Source organism: Quercus robur, chromosome 11 (assembly GCF_932294415.1).
Source record: "Quercus robur chromosome 11, dhQueRobu3.1, whole genome shotgun sequence".
In the NCBI taxonomy this organism is placed as follows: Eukaryota; Viridiplantae; Streptophyta; class Magnoliopsida; order Fagales; family Fagaceae; genus Quercus; species Quercus robur.
In genome coordinates this window covers 45,881,672-45,902,702 of record NC_065544.1, presented here as the reverse complement: position 1 = coordinate 45,902,702, position 21,031 = coordinate 45,881,672, and the positions used below count along the sequence as shown (strand labels likewise).

The following is a 21,031-nucleotide window of genomic DNA, read 5'->3' as shown; positions in this document are numbered from 1 at the left end:
TACGTAATACATGTGCATTTTGTATCTAATCTTTCAGGCGCTTTGAATATTGTATGCAGAGAGTGAGTCTGCTCTGACGTTATAGTGTTAAACCTATCCTGGTATTTGTATTTGATGGGGTCTTCTCCCAATAAAAAGTGAACCAGAGAACAAGACATATTCTGAAGTGTCACTTCCACTTGACTAATGAAATTTTGGCAAAGCTTTGTTCGGTTGTGAGAAAACATAGAGGTTAAAAAGGTTTTGTGGTTATGTAATAATATGCGTTGGGTGTGTGCACTGTTAATGGTGTTTTTTTTATTAGTTTATTTATGTTTCAATAGCATTTTATTTACTTGCTTGCTTGCTAAAACACAAAGGAATATAAAAATATATACTTTCTCGTTCACTACAAAAAAAAAAAAGTTCTATAACTGCGTTTTTAAAACGTGGCTATAGTTTCCCATTCCCATTCTCTAATATTTATGGTTCTTTGCGAATGTAAACCTATCTTAGGAGCCAAATATTTATCTTTTGAGTACATATATTATTGCTACATAGAGGGATCTCTTGTTGTTAATGATGTTTTAAACTGTGATATTAGAGAATGAGGGTTGTCACTAAAATGGCTTTTGTTTTTGTTTTCTTTTTGCTAATATATTTGGTTGATTTTGAACTACATATTTGAATTTCACGGATGATTGGCTAATGAAATTTATTTTAAGAGCAATATTCCTTCTTAAAAATAAATAAAAAAATAAAATATAAGGGCGATTGTTGGGAAGGAGAAGGGGATAATAATTTGTGATATTTGTTGAAAGTTCAAAAATATTTGGTTTTTGAATGTAATTTATAATTATTTTCAATAATATTTCACCAATTAAATATAGTTGATAGAAATATGTAAAATCGATTTACAAAATAGAATAAAAAAATAGAATTTTTTAAGGTTAAATATAGTTAATTAAGAATGTAAGGACGCAATTTGAGTCCCTAGCCCAAAGGATAAATGAGTTTAGGCTCAAAAAGCCCAATATAATGAAATTGTAAAGAGTGGGTTGGAGAAACTGGGTTTTAATGAATCAGACAACAAGTAAAGTGGATTCAGATGACAAGTGAATGAAGATAGACTGGTTTATTCTAAATAAAATCGTCATTGACACAGTCCAAGGAGATCAGTTCTTATATATTTATCTCAAGTTTGATTACAAGTTCAATTCTTGATTGTTACAGTGTTTTTCTCTTAATTTTCCGATTCATTCTCCATGGAGGGTCTCTTACATTATATAGCTCCCTTTGAATGATCTTGGCCCTCCACCTGTTAATCGTTCAGGCCACTACTTGAGTGCTTGTCCCATCGGACATCCTCACAGGCCCTCTGTGAGTTGAGGCAACCAAGACAGTACTGTTTAGGGGTCTTCTCCACATAAATAGGGCCAGTTGGTTAGGTGCAGAGTATTCAATGCGGTGGTAGCAGCTTTCCCTTAAATATTTCCCAACTCCCATTTGTCCTATACGTTTACAAAATATATCCTCATCAATAGAACTTCTTGGAATGTCATTCTGGATAACAGAACACACCTTCTAACCCCTTCTTCGTTTAGCTGAGGAGGTACTCCTCCTCGGCCTACCTTTACCGTCATAGTTGGCTCGTGAAGTTCAAAGTCTTACATCCTCCTTATTATTAATCTATCCTCTGATCATTGAGCCTCCTCAGACAAGGCCAAGGCCCAACATATATTTTTGGGCCCATTGTCCCTACAAAGAATATATATTGTGTAACAGGTTAAGAAGTTCTTTACTTCTATGTTTATATGCTATTTTTTATATGTCCATTTTTAACTAATTAGCTAATGATGTCTTAAATATGTATCATAATGATGAAAACAATAATTTCACAAGCATACATTTTTCAATATTTATTTGACATTGTATTCAGGGGTGGAGCTAAAAATTTTACTTTGGAGGAGACAAAACTGTCATATTAGCTTTTACTAGTTATCTTTTAAGCTCACATCCACTACTAATATCACTTTTTATTATTATTATTATTATTTATCTAGCTATAACTAAAAATTAGTCATCTATAAATTCTCTCTCTCTCTCTCTCTCTCTAACCCCTTCTTCGTTTAACTGAGGAGGTACTCCTCCTCGGCCTACCTTTACCGTCATAGTTGGCTCGTGAAGTTCAAAGTCTTACATCCTCCTTATTATTGATCTATCCTCTGATCATTGAGCCTCCTCAGACAAGGCCGAGGCCCAACATATATTTTTGGGCCCATTGTCCCTACAAAGAATATATATTGTGTAACAGGTTAAGAAGTTCTTTACTTCTATGTTTATATGCTATTTTTTATATGTCCCTTTTTAACTAATTAGCTAATGATGTCTTAAATATGTATCACAATGATGAAAACAATAATTTCACAAGCATACATTTTTCAATATTTATTTGACATTGTATTCAGGGGTGGAGCTAAAAATTTTACTTTGGAGGAGACAAAACTGTCATATTAGCTTTTACTAGTTATCTTTTAAGCTCGCATCCACTACTAATATCACTTTTTATTATTATTATTTATCTAGCTATAACTAAAAATTAGCCATCTGTAAATTCTCTCTCTCTCTCTCTCTCTCTCTCTCTCACACACACACACACACACACACACACACATAACATGCATTAATTTTCAAAAAATAGTTTTTCAATTAATTTGGAAGTACCTATAATAGTGCAGTTTTCCTTTAGATATTTCTCAGCTCCCATTTGTCCTGTACGTTTACAAAACATATCCTCATCAATAGAACTTCCTGGAACGTCACTCTGGATAATAGAACACACCTTCCGAGCCCTTCTTTGTTTAGCTGAGAAAGTACTCCTCCTCAACCTACCTTTATCGTCATAGCTGGCTCATGAAGTTCAAAGTCTTACATCCTCCTTATTATTGATCTATCCTCCGACCACTGAGCCTTCTTGGACAAGGCCAAAGCCTAACATATATTTTTGGGCCCATTGTCCTTACAAAGAATATATATTGTGTAATAGGTTAAGAAGTCCTTTACTTCTATGTTTATATGCTATTTTTTATATGTCCATTTTTAACTAATTAGCTAATGATGTCTTAAATATGTATCACAATGATGAAAACAATAATTTCACAAGCATACATTTTTCGATATTTATTTAACATTGTATTCAGGGGTGGAGCTAAAAATTTTACTTTGGAGGAGACAAAACTGTCATATTAGCTTTTACTAGTTATCTTTTAAGCTCGCATCCATTACTAATATCACTTTTTTTTTTTTTATTATTATTTATCTAGCTATAACTAAAAATTAGCCGTCTATAAATTCTCTCTCTCTCTCTCTCACACACACACACACACACACACACACACACACACACACACACACACACACATATAACATGCATTAATTTTCAAAAAAAAGTTTTTCAATTAATTTGGAAGTACCTATAATAGTGCAAAAATATTTGTTGGAAGTTTTTAATAAATGTAATTCTTTTTAGTACCCAAAATAATAAAACTAAACAACCAATTCATCATCTTAAGGTCTTATTTTCCCCCCTTGAGTTTCTTTTATTCCTTTAAATAGTTATAAGTCCATAAGATTCATAGAAATAAAATATAAGTATATAATAAAATTAGACTACATTGCAAGAATAAATAATATTAATAGAAATTAAATATAACAAAATAACTGTTAGCAGCCATGAAACAAAAGATTACTATCATGAAAAATTAAATTCAAGACTTTTGTACCTCTTAAATATATAAATTTAACTTAATAAGAAAACCATATAAACCATAATCATAAGATTAGTAAATAGAGATTGAACTATAATAGAAATGAAAAGGCAAAACAATAATTGTGTACCTCTCAAAGTTCACATAACTTCATGTTTTGAGGTAGATTTTTTTTTTCTTAGGATATGTTTTGTTAAGGAGGAGTTCTAATGAAGTGAAATTGAAGAGAATGTGAGATTACTAAGTGATAAACGGGTTTTGAGTGATTGGAAGGTAAAAGTTATAGAGTATTTTGAAAAAAATTCAACTAAAGAAGCTATTAAAAATATGGGTGTCTGACATGTTAAAAAGACGATTGGGAAAGACTAATGGGCAAAAGATGCAATCATATAAAAAACTAAGGGGCAAAGACAAGTTGGGGGGCCAAGTCTTGTGATGGAGTGGCCAGCTCATGAAAAGACGAAATTGGGGCATTAGTTTTACTTAGTCTACAGTATTTTTTATATAAAAAAAAAAAAAAAAAAAAAAAAAAAAAAAAAAAAAAAAAATTTGGGGGAGCCCAATGGTACACACAGCTCTGCCCCGAATTGCATTATAGAACACAATTACTCCAAAATACAAAAGCCTTGGTCAAACTAATATTTTAATTATTCAAGCTTTTTTTTTTTTTTTTTCTCAAAAAAAATTATTCAAGCTTAACATTAATAGTATTACTACAATTGAACATTCCCGTATATAAGCATAGGTTACATTCTAGTTAAAATAAAAAGGAGATGTCCGGTGAAATTGCTATTGGAGGCAAGCTGAACCAATATATATAAATGGAAATGTTAAAACAGCAATTTTTTTACAACTATTAACATAATAAATACTAGTTGGAGTGTCATTATTTTTCGATAGATTTCCTGATATCACTTTTATTAGCAATATACTCCTTCCGTCCCACTTTGTTTGTCCTGTTTGAAAAATCAAATTTTTTAAGGGAACATCATTTATTGTCTTGTCTACATTTTAAAAATGTATAAGTTTCCAAAACTACCCTTAAATAAATTTATCAAAAATTTGAATTATTAATAAAATAGGGGTATAATAGAAACATTAGTAAATTAATAACTTTTATTTTTAGAAACAGGACAATATTTTGGGACATTCCAAAATGGAATAGAGGACAAACAAAATGGGACGGAGGGAGTATTAAAAAATGAGAAATGATATGTCTACAACATTTTTATAACAAATCCTAAGTGGCAAGTTGTTACTGGTTGTTATTGTTAGAGCAAAAAAGTAATCTTAATGTTAGTTTCAAGTTGTTACTGGTTGTAAACGTAGCATCTCTCTTTAAAAATTGTGCAAAATTTTGTGTCTCTAACACCTATTTGTTTTTTTTTTTTTTTTTTTTTTTTTTTTTTTTTTTTGGTTTTTAGAGGAAAGTTGAGCACTCTTTCACCCACCTCTAAAAAAGTCTCCAAGATAGTTTTAAAAGTAATCCAACCCAATTAAAATCCTTAAATAAACAAGAAGATTGAATAAATAATCCAAGCCAAAAAGAAGATTGATGTATAAAAAAATAAGATTAGGTGGATCAAATTCAATAATACTTGGTGGCTGGGTCAAAGTGATCCTCATCATAGTCATTATAATTATAAAGCCTCCAAATCTTGATTAGGTCAAACGTGAAAATTCCAGATTATAATTCCAAAAAAACCAAAATTTCAAAAAGGCCTCCAATCACACACAAAGACATGCAAATATACAATAACAAACAATTAACAACAAACAAATAAACAAATTAATAAACCTAGACCAACAAACAATAAAATCTATTTGATTTAATTAATCAATTTTTTTAAATAAAAGGTAGAAATTTATTTCATTAATCAACACTTGTGATTACCTGAGAGGCTGCCCCTCTACATATAAACCAAAGAGATTATGCATACTTTCGGAAAAAGCTTCTTCTTCTTCTTCACTGGCGACTACAGCTACACACTTCTTCTTCTCCTACCCTCCAATCCTTCCCAAAACCTTAGGTTATGTTTGGTTAAAAAGAATAAAAGGGGAGCAAAAAGACATATATATGGAGAGAAAACCTTACCCTCCAACCCTTTTTTTTTTTCTTTTCTCTTCTCAATCCTTCTTTCCAACCAAACATAGCCTAAAACACTCTCGTGACCAAAACTCACATTCCAAAATCACAACTTTACCCTCAAAACCGGCCAAAGCCGCTCCTTTCTCTCAGAGCCATTCTCTCCCAAAACCCTAAACCAAACACCTCTTTTCACCATTGTTTCACCAAATCCTCAGATGGGTTTCTTCACTGTAAGGACCTTAAAGTGTCAGAAGTTGTCTCTGGCCTTAATAGCATACCCAATAATAGAGCTCAGACCCTCCAATAATTGGGTATGCTATTAAGTTATAACCAGGCATTATTAATTGGAGGGTCTGACTCTATTATTGGGTATGCTATTAAGGCCTACGGCAACTTGGAGATTTTGATGCAGCTTGGTTGTGATGATGTGCTTGTCAGTGGAAATGAGCTGAGGCTTGCTCTTCATGCAGGGTTTGATCCCACTAAGTATAATCATCTGCACCCACTTGTGCTTATTTCTGAATATGCTTCTGGGTCTGCTTTGTTTTTCTTTCTTGTATTATCACTCTTTTTTAATAGTATGAAATGAAATATATTATACGTTAGGAAATGTTACAGAAATAAGTATTTGAATGTTGTTGATATTTAAGTGCTTCACTAGTAATGGTGTTAGCTTCAGCGTGATTTGGTGTTGTGCTTAATTGTGTCTTTGTTCATGCTGATAGTGAATCTGACTTGGAAAATATTGTAGCAGCTGCAAGAATTTCTGGCAAAAGGTTAATGTTTTACTTCAGATCATGATCAACCCAGACGTGGATCCTCAGGTTTGTAATAGTCAGATTGTAATACATATTGTTATGGATTGTGTAGTGTGTAAAGCCTGTAAGGTGGTAGTAGTAGAGACTCAAGAGAGCAGTTTTTACAGAATTTAAATCGACTGCTTAAAAATCTTTCCTGATTGACTGAAATCATCCAAGTCGGCACTCGGCAGTGGAGTTCTTTACATTAGTTTTGTAACTTAAAAACACTTTTTAAGTTTTTAAACAATCTGAATCAGCCCTTATTCACTATTATTCTTGAGCTAACAATCTCAGATCGATAGGAGGGTACTTTTCTCTCTTTTTTATTTTATTTATGATTGTACTTTTTATAATCATCAGAATAAGACACTAATCAATTTTTAATATAAGTGAAAGGTACTTGATATATGTAATTTCAACTTGTTCCACAGTCCATTTGCTTCAAACTTTAAATCATGTATAACAAAGGAGCAAGGCTATTTTCAAAATTCACTCTTTTTTCCTAGTAACTATTTGTCTTTAAAAAAATATGGAATCAATTACGTTTTAATCTAACTCATGATATCAAAATTGAAAATGTGAATTAAACTCACAATTTTAGTGTATGTGTGAAAACACAATAGTGTATAATAAGTTTTACCCTAAAATTTTACAAGTGCTCTTGATTTGTGGGCTTCTCATGCACTAAACATTTGACAGATAACAACTTAACCACTCTATTTATAACCAATGCCTGCAGTAGTGATTGTAGGAATTTTTTTTAGGGGGTCATTAAAAAATTGAAATTAAACAAAATTTAATAAAAAAAGAACTTAAATATATCAAGTTATTGACAAAAACAGAGGCAAATATGTGGAATTTTAAAATTTCCTTCTACGAATTTTTATATTTTAAAATCGTTACATAATAGTTTATTGTCCATTGTTATTATTTATTGTCAATGTCGGTATATGTGACCATTTTATTTTGTTAAGTTTGTATAACATTTTTATTTTTATGCAATTTTCATTATCTATTTGTCATTGTTTTAATACAAATATTTTAAATTAAATAACAAAACTTGACCATTATTACTGTATTAATTTTTGACCCACACAACCATACTCACTCATACATAAATAATACATTAGTGTTTACTTAACCAATCAAATACTTGAACAATCACTAACTTTGCAATTTTTTTAATTAAATTACTAACTTTATAACAAAAAGTTATTATAACATGATAATAAAACACACACATATAACAAACCCTCTATATTTCCTCATTATTAAATTATATTTTATTTATACTATACATGCACATATTTACATATATAACATTATAACAAATAAATAAATAAATAACACACACAATTTGTATTAGACACACTCACACATAATATATATATATCAATTTATAATAATGAGAGAGACACTAACAACTGACAAACACTCATTCTTTACTCATAAAGTTAAAGATACTAAGATAATACAATAGAGAAGAGAGGTGAGATAAAATTTATGTGAGAGAGAGAGAGAGAGAGATGTGTTATTGTTTTATGTTGTTTTGGATTGGACTGATTTGTGATAAAGGTGTGCAAGATTTAATCCAAGATGTGCAAAAACAATATAAATATATATATATATATATATATGTATGTATATGTATATAAAACTTAAGTCAAGGGGTTCATTGAAGACCATGTAACACCACCCCTAAATGCCTACTCATCAACACTAACATTTTTTTTTTTTTTTTTGCACTACCTTTATTACACCACATTAAGGGGGTATTTTTTTTTGGTTTCGCATAACGTTACACTCATGTAATATTAGATTCATGGAATCTCATTACAAGAATATGACACTATAATGTTTGGTCCATTATTAGTTATATTCCTATATTCCCATAACATCCCAAGAATGTAATTGTGCTTTTTAACAATGAATTTTCAAAAAATATCCTTTTGAAATAATTAAAAAAAAATCAATAAAAAACCACAAAATAAATAAACAAAATTTATTTTACTTTCCTTCACTTTCTCACCAACTAATTAAACAACTCAAATTCACATAAAATAAGACAACTTTCTTTTTTATCATCATCCAAACACTTAGTACTACCAAAAATAAGCAAAATTATGAACCTTTCAATCTCTAAAACTCCATGAAGAACATCCCAAGAATGTAATTGTGCTTTTTTACAATGAATTTTCAAAAATATCCTTTTGAAATAAATTTTTTTTAAATCAATAAAAAACCACAAAATAAATAAACAAATTTTATTTTACTTTCCTTCACTTTCTCATCAACCAATTAAACAACTCAAATTCACATAAAATAAGACAACTTTCTTTTTTATCATCATCCAAACACTTAGTACTACCAAAAATAAGCAAAACTATGAACCTTTCAATCTCTAAAACTCCATGAAGACACACTACAGCTCAAATCCACAAAAAACAAAACTTCAATCTTTCTCCATTGTTTAACACCAAATTCAAATCGCCTTCATCAATACCAGCTAGCCAGTCTCAACTCACCGATCTCACTCAACTCAGATCCCACCTCAATAACATCTCCACCACGATCTCTGAACTTAAAAAGCTCGCTACCAAGTCAAACCATTGTTAGAGAACTACAAATACGGCCAATCTTGCTCTTTGGTATGGATTTTCCAAGTCTTCAGCAAAGTGGTGGACTCAGTTGTTAGTTCGTTGGAGTTTTTTGTAGTGTGAGGAGCTCTAGGCCAGAGAACGATCGAAATGGCTAGGGTTTCAGAGAGTTCATACGGTCAAAGATTTGGTTAAGCTTTAGTTCTCTAGCAGTTAGGGTTTTGAGGAGAGAGAGGCTAGGGTTTGAAGATATTATAATAAGTAAAATTTATTAAGATTAAGGTGATGTGAAATATTTTGTGATCTTAGATTATTATAATCATGTAAACGACAAATTGAATTAAACATCATAATGTTTATATTACGTTGATATCACCTGATGTGATTCACACCGCAAACCTAACGCCCCTTTGTTATTCTTATCTATACTGCCACATTGCATCACACATTCTCAACTACCTTAGTACCAAGGTATCCCATTTCTACACTATCGGCCTGGCCCCACTATCTTTTTCATCTGCATTGTTAAGTTGGTATACATTTTCTGCTGAAATTTTATCTTACTAACGTGTCTTTACTTTTCTTAGCCCCATCCTTATGTTGCCACTGGAACAAGAACTCCAAATTTGGTATTAGAAATGAGAAGCTGCAATGGTTCTTGGATGCTGTAAAGGCACATTCCTAACGAGCTGAAGCTTGTGGGAGCTCATTGCCATCTTGGGTCCACCATCACCAATGTATTTTAACAATCATATCCTTTCATTTCTTTCATGTAATTACAGTTTATAGCCATGGTATGATAGTTATTACATTCTTTCAGTGTATGATGGCTATTACTTATCACTGTTCACATGACTAACTCAAGATTTGATTTTTTTTTTTTTTTTTTTACTTTTGTATTTGAGTGATTAGTTGTCTGATGCTGTTTTGCAAGCCATTGGCTATTTCTGTAGAAATATTCTTCTCCTCTTCATTTTGTTATCTTGTTATCTAGCCATGGACTAAACCTTATAAAATATCCCATTAAAAAATCACGCAACATTATTCGGGTCGGATCGGGTCGTTAACCAAATCAAACACAATTAGGCTCCACAAAAATCCAACATATCGTGCTGGTGCTGTAATTCCCACACGCAGAGATCTAATTGATACTGTTAGGGTCATATCTCTAAGTTTTGTTTTTAGGCGTTTATGAAGCATGAAAATTTATGTCTGCATAGCTAATAATTCACTCAAAGAAAGATGGATATCTTGATACATGGGTGGCATTTGCTTGCACCATACACTTGTGTCAAGTGTGGGATGCAAATTTTTATTCTCAAACTTGATCTTAGAATGATGAGTGCAAAAAAGGTTATTGTATTTGCAATAACCAAAGAATGTAAACACATTTAGGACTCGAAGGAAAAGTGTTTTAATTTATAGTGTGGTCTTCACCATCTACTGTGCCTCCCTTGAATTTCTTGATTTATATGCAAATCCAATCTTAGTCAGATATAAATTAACTTTGACACAAATGGTCCTTGTACCAAATGGCATCTACTCTCCCCAAATCAAAGGATGCAGGGTGTGGTCAATGGCGCAATCCTGTGTGTGTTGTGACTTGTATATTACCCATCAAGAAAAATTTCTGCTATAATTGTGATTACAGATTTTGTGGCACATAATGTGTCTATAAGTGAAACAAACTCTTTTGTTAGGATGTTTTGGATAAGTATTTGCAAAATGCGAGTTAAGTGCTTCTCACTTGAGAAGACTAAGTTTTCTAATTTCTTTTCAATAGCCTATGATATTAATCAATAGATATATGATAAAAGTTGTTCTGTGGATTTTTATAGTGCACCAAAGTGTAGAATGCATGCCTATATAAGCACATATCCGTGTATTTTTTTTTTACTACATTGTATAGTAGCTCTGTTTTAAACTCGGATCTAGAGGCCGTAAGTATATTATAGCATGCAGCTACATCCCCCAAACCTCTCCAATAAATTCTCTTTTTGTATACTAAAAAGGTTTAGGGCTGTTTGGATTTTTGATTTCCATAACTCATAACTCAAAAATGGTGGTACCTATGGCTGAGAAGTTCATTTGGATTTTCATAACTATGTTTCCAGTTTTTGTTTCCATCACTCAATTTTTTTATTTTTGAGTGATGAGTTATGGAAACTGAAAACACATTTTAGGTGTTTTCAAAATGTGTTTTCAATTTCCAAAATTCAGTTTTCAATGACATTTTTGTACTTACACCCACATGCATGGACCCATTGTCAGTGCAACACACGTGAGCTCTGCTTTTGATGCCTCTTTAACTGCTTTCTTCTCCACAAACATTTTCATTTTTCTCCCTTCTTTCTTTGGTCTACGCTGCACTATTCTTTCTTTCTTCTTCTTCTTTCACTTTCTCTGGTCTACACTGCACTGTTCTTTCTTTCTTTTTCTCCTTTTTTTTTTTTGGTTCTTCATCACAGAACCCATAAATGGTGCCACTGTTGGAGATCGTTGTAGGTCCAATCTTTCTTCTTTTTTTTTTTTTTTCTTCCTTTTCGCCTTTCTCATCTCAGACCCATAAAAAAAAAAAAAAAAATTCAACGATTGGGGCAACAAATTGGTTGTTGTGGGTTTGTGAATTTTCTGGGTGCTTCAAGGATGCTAATGGATTTTGTGGGTTTGAGCTTCAAGCTCAGAACTGAAGTGGTTGTTGTGGGTATTGGGGGTTGAAGGGGGAAAAAAAAAAAAAAACGAAATGCCTGGGTTGAAGTCTTTGGTTTTCGGAGGAAATGGTGTGATGAAATGGTGTAAGGCGGGTATGCTAACAGGAATGCCTGACATGTTGCTCAGGTATGGGTCCCACCAAAAGTAGAAAAAAATTGAGTGATGAGAAATTGAAAACGTGTGCCAAACGAGTGGGTATAGGAAATTGGGGTATTTTAAGTGATGAGTGATGAATGACGAGTGACAAAAATTGAGTGAGAAGTGATGAGTGATAAAAAAAAAAAATCCAAATAAGGCCTTATGTTCTGAGAATTATAATATTTTCAACATTTTTGAGAAATTTGTAGGGTTTCATTGTGAACAATTTTATTTTTGTGACTAATTTAGAGTCTTAGCCTAGGATTAAAATGGATGACAAAAGGTAATTAAGGCTTCACTTCACTTCCCAGTGCAAGATCAGTAGAGGATTCTGACATCATTTAATAGTTATGTATTCATTTTATTATCTACTATTACTCTTAAATTTATATATGTTTTACCATTATATAAAAAAAATTTCTTAACAATATAAATAAAATATATTTAATAATTAATTAATATATATATCTCCACCATGCCCATATCTTATTATTTCAAAAACTGCCATATCATCGTACTAGGACTGTAAATGAACCAAGCCGTTCATAAATAGGTCGGACTTGGCTCGATTAAAAACTCGTTCATGTTTGTTTGTTTATAAACAAGCCAAGCTTAAACTTTAGTTTTAGGCTTATTTAATAAATGAGCCGAGCCTGAGTAAAAAATATTGTTCATGAACAAGCTTGTGAACACCAAGGCTTGATACAAAAGTAACAAAACAAGTTGAGCCTAAACTAATTTATGAGTTTGGTAATAAAATTGATATGAGCTTGACAAGTAAACTCATATCCTTCTAAGACTTTAATTAATTATAAGTTGAGACTGCTCATCTGAAGCAAATAGGCTATAGATAATAAACTTGATATAGGCTTGATAATATACTTGTTTTGGATCTCAAGCTTAAAAACATGATATTGAACTTGAGTTTAGACTTGATATTGAGCTCGAGCTTGGCTTGACTAATGAACCAAGCCGAGCCAAGCTGAGCTCAAGCTTTAATACTTTATAACAAGCTCAAGGTTGAACATTATTTTTAGGCTCATATCAAGTTCAAGCCAAGTTTGAATATTCTACTTTTACTATCAAGCCGAGCTTGAACATTCACTACTCGACAAAGCTCAACTCATTTATAGCCCTACATTGTATTGTATTGTATTCATATTTGTATCGTACCCGAATAGTGCATACGGTTCCTATATTACTTGCACCAAAAGAATTAGCGGATAATTGTGGTCCATGATTTTGGAGTTCAGGCCTCATGGGTTGGAGGCCTCGGCCCAAGAGCCCAAAAATGAACAGTAATCTAGCAATGAAACCCATTTTTCACTCAAAGTTCTGACAAAAAAAGAAAAAAAAAATCAATAATTAGATTTGGGGGTTTGTTAATTGCTTTGTTTCAAGTTTCAACAAGGAGTAATTGTCAAAGTATTAAAAAAAGAAGAAGAAGAAGTAATTGTCACTTGTTGTCATGCTACAGTACTTAAAATTTTGAGAACACAGCCAAGCTATGTAATGTATTAAATGAAAATATAATTATTTTTTATTTTGTTATTATTATTTTGAGTCTAAAAAGCTAGAATGCCAAGAAAAAATACAAAGAAAAAATTATTAGAATAAAAAAACCAAAAAAAAAAAAGTAAATGTTGATAATAATAAAGAAAATGTCTATGAAAAAAATAATTTTGCAAGATGCAAACATGATAATACCATTGACTTAGATGGAGTTGATTAGCCAAGATGATGAAAAGATATTATTATTTTGGTTCATATATCATGTATTACTTTTGAGTTTAATAAATTTAAATGTGCATGTTATAAATATAAGTTAATTTGATTTATTTAGTTAGCTTTGTTAAATTTTATTACATAAGTAATGGTTAAATTGGCCATTAGTTGAATATATTTTGAATTTATAATGAATATACATTTTATATATATGTATATCTATAATTATTTTATAATTTTATTAGGTATTTGTGTATCTTACGATACACGATTCGATATGATCCACGATACTAAAAAAAAAAATTTGATTCACGATTTGACAACTATCTGAAAGCTACTTTGAATTATTATAATTTTGTCAATAATAGGGAAAGCTACTTTGAATAATAATAATATTTCGTTGTGATAGCCTACTGAACGCATTGACTGATGACTGTAATTTTTTGTTTTATGTTGCATATTCTAGTAATTAAAATCCGGATGCATAGAATTGAAAATTGAAACATATTCAAAATCATAATCATATGATGTGGCCACTCGTCAACTTGCATCGCCTTCTTTTATTTCTTTCTTTTGGGAAAAAAATTTAACCTTCAAATTCTTTGTTATATATCTTTATTGGAAATGAATTTTCAAAGTCTAACAGTAGGATTTCATGAGGATTTTGAAGGGTTTCTATCCAAACTAATTTATAGAGAAACTTTATCCCTTCTTCCAGCATGCAAACCATTGGGCTTCACACATTTTGTTAGTAAGAAATGAAAAATTAATAAATATAAAGACAACTGAAGTACCAAATATATTAAAAATTAAATGACACATCATGGTTTAATCTCGGTTGAACTTTGTTTTGACCTCAAAAATTTTGAACCTTTCTATTTTTCGATTATTTAAATAGTCTGAATTTCAAAACCATGTTGAAGAAATTATGTTATGAATGCTTTGTTGTGATTGTGACCCTTAATCGACACATTGAGTATTTCTTAGGTATTCTCAAAACATGGTGAATGGTACTTTTTTCTCTCATATTTGTGGTGAACTATTATAAATGTGAGGTGAGAGAGCATCATTTCATTATACTCTAAAAAAAAAAAAGTACCTAAGAATTTTCTCACATTTATGGGTTTGGTTCATTTGTCAGTTCAAAATTACTCGCAATCTCATGAAATTACGTCAATTTAATGTCAATTGTTGTGGACCCTATTTTGTAATCTTGATGCTTTGCAAATTAGAAAAGCCATTTCCCCGAGATAATATTAGTTAACAAAAGGATAGATAATGTATGATTATTAAATTGACCACATTGTAAGCAATAGTGGAGCCAATCGATGATATTGGATACGTTTTTGGTTTGGTTCTCCTTTGTCTCAAAATGTTAGTGCTTTTAGGAAGATAAGAATCATCACGCACCATCCCCGTTCTTTTTTTTCTTTTCTATGGTGTCGTGTTGTACAAGACAGAAGTCTTGGTCAAGTTAAGAAAGCATGGGTAATCATCTAAATGTCCTCTCTCTCTCTCTCTCTCTCAAATTGAGAAATTTGTAAAGAAGAGAGCTTTCGAAAAAGCATTTGTAGAAGTTCAATTCCATTACGGAGATCTAAATTGTTTTTAGAATTAGAAAGAAAAAAAAAGTTAGTCAAGGACCACAATATTAATCACATTCATTCCAACAACTATTCTTCTTCTTCTTCTTATTTTCATTTTTTTAAGATTCCCACAACTATTTTATGTGGCAAATAATGAATGGTTGTCTGTCATTTTTACATAGGATAATTGTGAAAAAATGAGTAGTAAAGATTGTGGTCATAAAATTATTGTGTTTACCTAAGAGTATTATGTGAAATTATTCACTTCATAGGATATATTACACTTTTCTCACAAATAAAAGTGAGCTTTACATATGGGTCTGCACATGAAATCTACGTCTATGTAAAAGAGAAGTTTAATTTATTGAGTATATGGATTTCTTTAATATATTAATTTAATTTTAAGACATTAATTCTTAAGCAAAGTTTTAAGACATCAATTTGTTTTAAAAAAGTTAATCCCATGCAATCTCGTTTTAATATTAATAAGCAAGGTTTGATAAGCTGATCTTAAAAGGAAGTGAGTTTTTAAAAAACTGTGAAAAAAGTTAATCCCATGCAATCTCGTTTTAATATTAATAAGCAAGGTTTGATAAGCTGATCTTAAAAGGAAGTGAGTTTTTAAAAAACTGTGACAACAAATATTGAAATAAAGAGTTGTTACTAAAAATATAAAAAATAAAAACCTTAAATTGTGATATGACATAATGAAATTTATTGGATATGTTAGAATTTGAGTTTTTAGTGTTGGCAAACCATAACAAATAATAAGGTGCGGTTTGGATCCGCGTTTGCTGCATCCATGTTGCTGCAATGCACGTTTTAGCTTTCTTTCTTTCTTTTTTTTCTTTCAGCTGCAAAGGTTGACTTTTTAACCATGAACAGTGCATCCGTGCACTGTTCACGGACCCACAAATATGACTTTTTAACAACTTTTTTATTAAAAATGGGTCTCACGGTACTATTCACACATTTAAAAATTATTTTGCTACAGTGTTTTCAGTTTCAGCAAAATAAGTTCTATCCAAACATACCCTAAGTCTTGATGAGTTAGAATGTGTACTTTCAAGTTCAGGATAAAGAAAGATGCAATTGTTCCTCTCGATTCCTCTTAATTCCTCTCGATTGTTGTTCGATTCCTCTCAATCGATCGAAGATCACGAATCAGCAAATGTGAAAAAACCCATAACTTGTCTATTTGAAACTCAAATCGTGATCTGTTTGTTGTAGTATTTAAAAGATATTATAAGCTAACCCTAGTGCGCTTTTAGAGAGAGAGAGAGAGAGAGAGAGAGAAGGGTGCCTCTTGTGCCTCCTGTTTAAGGTTTTTGTACCCAAAACTCCCTCATATCTTCTACTGGTGTTATTCTTTGAAGAAACTCAAGATTTGGTGTTGTAAAAGTTGCTGCCTCATTCTAGTCATCAAAGGTGCTAGGGATCTAAACCTTCAAGTGTTGTCTTAGAGTCATAGACTAGAGGTCTATGTGAAGATCAAAGTGTGAATTGGAGGTTCATGTTGGAGCAGTTCCATATCAAAGACATCTGAGGGTTTCAAAGCTAGGTTTGATAATCATAGTTAAGTTTACTACGAATTAAATATTCTTGACTGCAAATTCCTATTTAATAGTGGATTGTTCTTCTTGGGATTGGTCCCCCTAGGTTTTTTTTACCTTAAAACTAGTTTGTTTTATTGGTTTTCTTGGGTCATCATATCTTGTGTTTTTTAGATTTTATGCTGCATGATGTGTTTGATTTATGTTTAACCTAAGGCATGCATAATTGAGTAAATTAATAATTTGGCTATAAAATCAGGTTAAACATTGTTTGTTCAAAAATCTAACAGGATAGCTACCATGAGATCAAGTTGTTTATTGGCATTAGGGGTGTGCAAAAAAAACCGACGAATCGAAAAAACCGCTTCAAACCGACTGAACCGATGCAAAAATTTCGGTTCGGTTCGGTTCGGTTTCAGTTTTATTATATAAAAAACCAAAAATTTCGGTGGCAAATTCTAATACACCGAACCGAACCGAAATATATTAAATAATAATTTGTACAAATTATTTCAACAAAGTTTCTGGTATCCTAGCGGCAAGGACACGCGCAGGTTTTACAGTCAACCCAAGTTCAACCCTTAGTAATAGCCTTTTTATTTTTCCTCTCCTTATTACCAAAACTTCGTCGTTTTGGGGTTTGCCTTATAACCCTATTAATCCTATTTTCAGCATTTGTCTCTCACTTCAAGTCTAATATATTTGGGGTTTTGTTCTTCGTGTTTGGGTTTCAAGATTTCTGGGTGTTTGGTTTTTGTTCTTGGTGGTTTAGGTTTTGTTCTTCAAGTAGAAGGTTGTGAGTTTGGCTTCGCCAGTACGCTTCTTCGCCATTCTCTCTCTTTTTTTGTTTCTTTTTTTTTTTTCGGTTTTGTGTTTGCTACTTTGCTTGGTGCTTGGTGTTTGGGTGGTGAGAAAAGGTTGGAAAGCAAAGGGAGTTTTTGGGTTTGTTAATATTTTTTGGGTTTGTTAATTTTTTTTCTTTGTTTGCTTTCTTAGAAAATAGGAAACCGAAAAAACCGACTGAAACCGAAATCCAACCGAAACTGATTGATTTTCAATTATTTCGGTCAGTTTCGGTTGAGAATTTCACAAACTGAAAATTTCGGTTTCGGTTGGCCAACACTTAGAAAACCAACCGAAACCGAACTAACGCCTCTAATTGGCATGACAAGCATGTTTATGAATAGTTTTATGACGCCCATATGAGGACTTGCAATTTCTAAATTACTGGCCTTAACAACGGATCACAGTGGCTTTTTTTTTTTTTTTTTTTAAATTTTTTATAAATCTCTATTGCCATTTTCAAATTCCTCTTCCAATGCATAAAAAACATAAACCCTGGCAAGCCCATGTATGGCCGTGCCCCAATGTTGGCCATGATCTAACGATTGGATGAAAAATATAAGATGATAGAAAAGTGGACAAATAGTTAGTATTCGCTCATGTATGTTTGGTTTGGGGGGGGGGGGGGGGGGTTGAAAAAGTGGAGGATGGAAAATGTTTTTGTTTAGTTAAGGAGGAAAATGAGAAGATGGAAAACATTTTTGTCCTTTTCAGCTTGATTCACTTTAATGCTCTAATTTCCTTCGAAATTCAATTCTTCCAAACCTTCCTTGATCCTCAAGTTCAACTAATTGACTCTAAGTTAATTTAATTATATAAATCAATCATTACATTAACCAATCTTAACCAAATTATTGGAATCAATTAATGCTTTGTCCCTTGGATTGAATTATATGCATGCAACTTCATGATAAATCATATCATTAACTAATAGTGTTATGATACATCATTAAATCTAATTTGGACTAAAAACGGACTAATTAAAATCAGGAGTTCATAATTACACATAGTCGGGATTTAATTTATGCAAATGCACAGTAATCGTTAAACATGATTGCACAATATCTTTCAATCTGATGATCTAATTAAGGCTTATGAATTGTTGTCTTGATCGTTGTAACTTCAAGATTGATTTTGTGAAAAGCAATTAAAAATTAAACAACTAAAATTACAGTTTTACCACTAAGATGTGATGTGATGCAACGAGATAAATGAGAGTCACAAAATGGGGTGTCTATAGTATTACAATAGAATAAAATCAGTGAAGAAAAAAAAAGTTGATATCAACAATTAAACTTTTGTTTCTATCCAAAGAATCAATACAGCAATAGATGAAGATTTGTTAAGTAGTTAAGAATAATTAAGTTGTTGTTTCTATCTAAAAAAATTGTTGCAATTTGGGACAACAATATGGCAATTAAGCAAGATAGCAACTTAGCGCAATCACAACTTCTAAGACCAACCTTTATTATATAATATTACATATGATATTATATAAGACACAAGATAAAGGAAGTAAGATTTAAACATTTGACTAGTAGGCATTGGGCGTGGTTTTTTTTTTTTTTAAATGTCAGTAAGTTTTGGTTTAGGAGAATTTATTGGGCTTAAACAAATAAGTGGCCTCTTTATATCCTTCCCGTTACAAAAAATACCCCTAAACTATGGAGTGATCATTTTTCCTTTAAAAAGTGGGCTAAATATATATATATATATATGGCCCACTTTATGAGGACAATTTTTTTATTTTATAACAAATGCTAACATAACACATTGTCATTAAAGTAACATTATTTTCACATGGACCCCGTACTAAGACCATCAGCATCAAATGTTCTAAAAATGTATCATTTTAATACATAAAAAAGACTACTTTATTATTTTAACACATCATTTTACAATTCATCATACATCATATCTTCTATTCTTCAATTCTATACATTAAAATTGTTAGGTTCTAAGACTATAGGAACTAAATGTATCAGAACTTCATTTTGTATATGTTGGCAAACCATGATCAAAACAATGAGTCTAGGTTTAGGCTTGCTCAAAGTTTGTTTAAGTGTAAGTTTGAATTGAGTGTTTTGCAGGAATTTATTGTGTAAAACTGCAAGACTCGATCGATCAAAAATATGGCTCTATCAATCGAGAAACGCAGCCCAGAAAATTCTGCAAAAGTTTCAAATGCAGCCCAAGCCCATATGACGTGTAGGGTTAAGTGTTACACCTATAGTATAAAAGGAAAAACCTTAACTATGTTTTAGTGGTCTTTGTTGAGTTGTGTGTTGAGTCTTTTGTGAGATCTGAGAGGTTTGTACCTTTAAACACACACATAGAGCTATCAAGGTCAAGATTCACATCAAGAACTTGATAATTGTTTCAGTTGCTGCATAAAGAACATTCAAGGAACAACAAAACCTTTGAGTGGAGTCTCAAAGTCACAAGTAGGAGAACTTGTGTTTGTTGCAGATTCAAGAAAAGAAGTAGTTCGTGGACTCGGAACTGTCACGTGGTTGCGGTAGTAAGTTTTCTACATGAGGTAGCATTAGGATGTTAGTGGTCTAAGTCCTTTAAAAAAATTCAATTCTTTCATAGTGGATCTATTTTTACCTTGAGAATAGTTAGGTCAAATCCTCCCCAAGTTTTTTACCGATTTGGTTTTCTTGGGTTATCAAATTTTTGTGTTCTTTACTTTCTACATTATATTTGTGTTGCTCATAATTGTTTAACCTAGACTTGAATAACAAACTTGTTAATCGACTTGGCTTAATATTAGGTTAAACATATTGGGACAAAAGGTCTAAAAACCTAACAAGTGGTATCAGAGCAGGATAGCTCTTGTGTTAGATCTCTTGATCTAAGAGTTTATCCTTGACCCCTATTGTCATGGAATACGGTTACTCTCTTGTAATCCCTCCACACTTTGATGGAAATAGCTATGCCTATTGGAAGGTTAGGATGAAAGCCTTCTTGAAATCTATAGATGAGAGAGTGTGGAACTTCATTGAATACGGATGGGAGAAATCGGCTACTCCTGTTAGTGAGTGGTCAACGTCCCAAAAAGAAGCAGTCGCTTTTAATAGCAAAACTATGAATGCTATTTTTAATGCTATTTCTATGGAGAAGTTTAGGAAAATCTTAAATGTTGAGGTTGCTCATACTACTTGGAAAATTCTCCAAACTGTGCATGAAGGCACAAAGACAGTTAAAATAAACAAGTTGCAGCAGTTGACAACTAGGTT

The 21,031-nt window shown here is 31.7% G+C and overlaps 1 protein-coding gene and 1 long non-coding RNA gene across 3 annotated transcripts in view; both read left to right on the top strand.

Annotated features, from left to right (window-relative positions):
• The window catches only part of LOC126705315 (diaminopimelate decarboxylase 2, chloroplastic-like), a 104,224-nt gene that overhangs the window by 71,931 nt on the left and 11,262 nt on the right, over nt 1–21,031 (top strand). The window contains exon 1 of one of the 2 annotated variants that reach the window (XM_050404215.1): nt 6,134–6,321. The exons of the other annotated variant lie outside the window; for it this stretch is intronic. Within the exon in view, the coding sequence (XP_050260172.1) occupies nt 6,149–6,321 (173 nt within the window). The 5' untranslated portion in view covers nt 6,134–6,148. Of the gene's footprint in view, nt 1–6,133; nt 6,322–21,031 lie in introns of those variants that run through there. 2 annotated transcript variants of the gene reach the window in all.
• Nucleotides 6,333–10,106, top strand: LOC126705316 (uncharacterized). The gene is made up of 2 exons (XR_007648238.1): nt 6,333–6,659; nt 9,820–10,106. It is a non-coding gene; the product is annotated as an uncharacterized LOC126705316 (long non-coding RNA).